The sequence below is a fragment of the Haemaphysalis longicornis genome, unplaced genomic scaffold (assembly GCF_048455015.1).
Source record: "Haemaphysalis longicornis isolate Haplotype H1 unplaced genomic scaffold, Haemaphysalis longicornis Haplotype H1 scaffold_4, whole genome shotgun sequence".
In the NCBI taxonomy this organism is placed as follows: domain Eukaryota; kingdom Metazoa; phylum Arthropoda; class Arachnida; order Ixodida; family Ixodidae; genus Haemaphysalis; species Haemaphysalis longicornis.
The window spans coordinates 186,355,401-186,360,385 of NW_027526361.1; the positions used below are offsets into that span (position 1 = coordinate 186,355,401).

A 4,985-nucleotide genomic window follows, 5' to 3' on the forward strand; every position below is an offset into this window, starting at 1 on the left:
GCTAGCTTAACCTATGACGAGCGCTTGTGACATTATGTGGCAGGGCTAGGAAGCCTCCTTTCACCTTCTATCTTATTTTTGCTCCCAAAACTAAAAGATGAAAATCGTTCGCACGTAACGTGCGAACTAAAATAAAAATTGTTTGCACGCAGCGTGCGCTAGAAATAAATATTGCTTGCACAGGACGTGCGAATAGGGACACGTGTAACAAGCATAGTAGTAACTCATAAATTCACCCATAAAGGATCTCGCTCGGAAACCGTATTTTTTAGTTTTAGCAACATTTCTGGGAAGATGTAACGCATGATAAGGGGATCCGCTGCTTTCCTTGCACGCCGCACAGAGCGGAACGATCGCTTGAATTTTGCCCGCCAACCATGGAGGAAAGAAACGCCAACCATTGAGCGCCAACGGCCAAACGCGCCCAAACCGCCCAAACTTCAACGGTCCCGGTTGCAGCGTTGTTGTGGTCGTTCGAAGTTGGAACCTCAACCAGCTTCTTCCGCGAAGTTGCAGCAGTTTAGTTTTGAGCGGCTTAGTTGTGCGTGGCTGCTGCTCGGGCACAAAATGAGTGTCACATCTATGAAAACGCTGTGTGAAGTCCTTACCGTCTGTCAGGAAAAGCCCAACGCATTTGAAAGGGGCCTGGAGGTGGCACGGAAAGTGTTTGCGGACACCCCGCTTGACGAATTTCTCCAAGAGCTCGAGCGGTACCTTCAAGTCATCCTTCCGAACACTGAAAGCAGTGAGTATGCGGAGCGTCTTGTGGACTTCATAGCCCGTTTTGTCGCCTCGCCGCTTCTGCCCGATGCGGCCAGTGCGTCTCGCGAGGGAAACTTGGCGCTGGAAGAAAACGGCGAAGAGTCGAACGGCGCCACTCTGCCCGAAAACAAGCTCGTGGAACCGATACTCAGTCGTGTGCTAAAGTGGAGCGAGAGCGGCAAGAAAGTTGTCCGCGAGAGGTGTTGCACGTTCGTCGACAAGCTGACCAGCTATCTTGGCAATGGAGTCGTCGCGGAGGATTTGATCGGAAAGGTTGAAGACGCAATGCTGACGCGGCTGGGCGACCGCATTGGCAGCGTCCGCAGCCGAGCGGTGGGCGCTCTGTCGAGGCTTCAGCAACCCGACGACCCGAATTGCCAGATAGTGCAGAAGTACGTTTTCCACCTTGCATGCGACCCGTGCGCCGACGTTCGGGCCGCAATCCTTAGGTGTTTAGTCCCTTCAACGCGCACTCTTAGCGCTATACTGCAGCGGGCGAGGGACACCAAAGAGGCGGTGCGGAAGCTCGCTTACGAACGCATAGCGGAAAAGATACCGATAAAGTACATGCGAGTCAAGCAGAGGATCCAGATCTTGGATTGGGGCCTCCACGACAAGTCCAAGGCAGTCCGGCAGGTGGTGAACGACAAGCTGATTCCAGCCTGGTTCGCGTTCAGCAATGACAAGGTGACCAGCTTGGTGAGGCTGCTTGACGTCGAAAAATCTGAGAAGGTGGTGGAGGCGTTGTTGAAGGCGCTGTTTCAGAAGTACGACGTCGACATGTTCGTCAAGGATATCAAGGAGAACTTGCTCGACCAGGATAAGATCATCGCCGAAGACCGCCTCACTGTCGAGAGTGCTTTGTACTGGCGCTGCCTGGTACAGCACCTTCATTCCCTGGGTACTGCCAAAGCAGAGGCGCACCTCGACACCATTTTCCCGGACCTGACCGTATACTGCGGCTACGCCTCCAAATTCGTGCTGTCCCTCGACACGACCTCAGATGCACTGGATCAACTCCGGCACAAGCTGGTGTCGATGCAGCTGGTGAGCTTGTTCTTATCGGCTGACCTCGCTGACAACGCCGGCAGAGAGCGCCTCATTGACACGGTCCGCAGGCTGTTTCTTTCACCGAAGGTGGATTCGCTGCTGATTGAGCGACTGGTGAAGGTGCTTCGGCACATATTCCCGCAGCCGGAGGACACGCTGAAAGAGGTCGAGCTGTTGTTGCCAGACATCCAGGCTCCGCTGGTCAACGCCACGCAGGCGTCGCAGATGGAAGAGGAAGCGTACCAGCAGGCTTCCGTGGACGTCCTCGTCTCGAAGGTCAAGGTGCAGCTGAACATACTCAGGGAAGAGCTTGAGCAGTCCGTCGAACGGGAGGACTACCAGAAGGCCCAGGAGACCAAGCTGAAGATTGGCAAGCTGGAGAAGGAGCTCAACAAGCTCAAGCTCGACACTGCGGTTGTGGATGTGGAGCCCGTGAACGACACCACGGTCATCCTCAAGTGCCTGACGCTGCTCGCGGATGTGATGGCAGCCACGCCGCTCAAGTCTCTCAACCCTTTCCTCCAGACCTGCCTGGAAGACATTGTCGTTCCGGGCATTGTTCAGCCGGACTTTGCCATCCGCAAGCAAGCAGTGCGAGTGCTGTGCTACTGCTGCGTGCTGAACAAGCATGTTGCCGTCCAGCACCTGAAGCTTCTCTTCGAAATCTCCTTCGTGGACTCGCCGGCCATCCGCAGCATCGCCCTAGCTGGGGCCCTCGACGTTCTTCTCGTCAATGGGCTCAAAGAGTGCGACGCCCTGCTCCAGAGCGTGTTTGCCGGAGCCGAGGAGGACGAAGAGAGCCCCATTCCGAGCAGGAAGACTTCTGACCTCTTGGTGGAGTACCTGACCAAGTGTGCCGACCATGAAGACGAGCGAATCCGCTCCGTGGCGGCGGAAGGGATGGCCAAGCTGCAGCTGTTCGGCCACATCTCTTCCTCGGAGCTGGTCACTGCCCTGATCCTGCACTGGATCAACCCGTGCGCCAAACGGAACACCAGGTTCCACCACGTCCTGGGCGCCTTCCTGAAGACGTACTCGATGGGCGGCCCCAACAACACCTCCTGCTTCGAAGAGGCCTTCATTCCGACCCTGGACGCCGTGCTGAACGCGCCTGCGTCGAGCCCCTTGGCCAAGCTAGACCCCATGAAGATCTTGAACTTCCTCACGGAGGTCACCCTCCTGAGGGCACCGGACAACCCGTACGAGTACGCCACGGAGGAAGACCTCACCGAGCCGACACCGCACGACCGCCTCGCCGAGCTGCTTTGCCGAGAGGTGCTGAAGGATCCCAACTGCGAGGACGCGCTGTGCTTTGCCAAGGCGCTGACGCTCCTCAGGCTCACCCAGAGGTGCGCCCTGTCCGCACTCGTGTCGGCAGCGGAGAAGATGGGGGCGAGCGTCAAGGCGCACCGCACCCTGGTGCAGGTGAAGCGCTTCAAGGAGAAGCTGACGGCCCTCGCGTCTGGTGAAGCGGGCGAGATGGACTCATCGAGCGTGTTCATTGAGAGCGCAACCACGGCCGACAGTAGCGTGCCCTCGTCGGCTTCATCGAGGAAGAGGAGGCTGCTGAGAAGAGGAACCGAACAAGACAGCGCCTTTGTCGCTTCTCTCCGGGAAGACACGCCGGAGCAGCAGCCAAGTTCGGAAGAGCTGTTCCCACCCAGCTTCAGTTCCTCATAAACTGGCTCCGATGTGTGCGAGTTCGTACATAATCGGATGGGAATCAGCTTGAACCTAGACGAACACCAGAAAGACTGGAAGGAAATGGACGACGCAGGGGTAGGTTGTGTATTTCCTTTCTTTGTCTAAGTTCAAGCTGATGCCCATCCGATCCCCGTAGGCATTTGCAGAGTTTTTACGCTTGCACCTTAACCGCTTGTCTTGTTTTACTCTCGTATTTCTAGGCCTTGGCACATGGTCATTTTGGTTTTAGCTTTGTGAGTTGAGACCTTACTTGTAGGCCAGTGTGCCAGCACCGGTAATATAATTTGTGCAGGCAGGTCACAGCGCGTATGTTGCTCATGTCTTGTCACTTAATGATAGCACCAAGCTGTTGACTTAATGGTGTGCCAGTTTACATGACCATAACTGCTTTGCTGCTTACAATTTCATTCTTGAAATTTTTGCTACCAGCGCCGTTTTTGCCAGTTGTACAGTTGTGTGTGACATAAAGTTGAAGTGTTCTTGTACGAGCACTGCAACTGGCCTGTGGTGGAAATTTATTTTCGAGCTTTGTATTTTATTGTTCATTGACGTGTACTATGGATGCTCTGCAGTAGGAATTTGTTCACAATTTGTTTTCTTGTACTGGTGTAGCAAGTTTCTTGTGTTGTGTTTGGAACTTTCTTTTTAAGCTGCACTTCTGATGGTTGTTTTTGTCTTCTGTATGTCTGGCCAATTCATTCTTGTGTTTCCGTTTTAACAGCCGTTGTTTGAATACTTTGACGACAAAATGCATTGTACTCATATAGCGTGCAATACATTGACATTGCTGTACGTTCAGCATTGTTCTTTTATTTTTATTTTTTTCTGCACCAGGCAGCATGGGCCTGAGCAGAGAATGGCATTACCTGATACAGTGTAATTCTGTTCTGGTAACTAAATATGTTACATATTGTCATAATTAATGACAGCTTTAATTACAATGGGACCACTACTCTTCTTATGAAGAAGCATCATTATAGCAATCAGACATTCATTGTAGCAAATACCAGTAGCTTTATCAAGGCTCTTGAAACTGGTAATATACTGGTGCAATGACATTCTGGAAAATCTTTGCTCGAACTTTTAATGCCAGCTAGTTTTGAGTTTGATGCAGTGACCATTGATACTGTGAGGTGGCCCACCGCTGTGGCTCAGTGGCTAAGGCGTTGCGCTGCTGAGCACGAGGTCGTGGGTTCGATTCCTGTCCGCCACGGCCACTTTTCTGATGGAGGCGAAAAGCAAAAACGTCCGTGTGTACGAGATTTCGGCGCACGTTAAAGATCTCCAGGTGGTCCAAATTAATCCGGAGCCCTCCACTACGGCGTTCCTCATCGCCTGCGTTACGTCGGCGCGTTAAACCCTAAAATCAATCAATGGTGTGAGGTGAATGGCAATGTTCACAAAGATTTGAACATTGAAAGTTAATTTTGCACAAGAGATTTCTCGCAAGGGAGGTTCTGAAAAAAATT

At 52.8% G+C, this 4,985-nt stretch overlaps 1 protein-coding gene across 1 annotated transcript; it reads left to right on the plus strand.

The window, feature by feature from the left end:
* The first annotated feature begins 227 nt into the window (after positions 1 to 227).
* Positions 228 to 4,332, plus strand: LOC144179573 (condensin complex subunit 3-like). The gene has a single exon (XM_077707979.1). The coding sequence runs from the start codon at positions 304 to 306 to the stop codon at positions 3,490 to 3,492; it is 3,189 nt and encodes a 1,062-aa protein (XP_077564105.1). The 5' UTR covers positions 228 to 303; the 3' UTR covers positions 3,493 to 4,332.
* Positions 4,333 to 4,985: the final 653 nt, after the last annotated feature.

Excerpts from the sequence above, each read along its gene's own strand:
- LOC144179573 (XM_077707979.1), top strand. The coding sequence starts at position 304 with ATGATAAGGGGATCCGCTGCTTTCCTTGCACGCCGCACAGAGCGGAAC.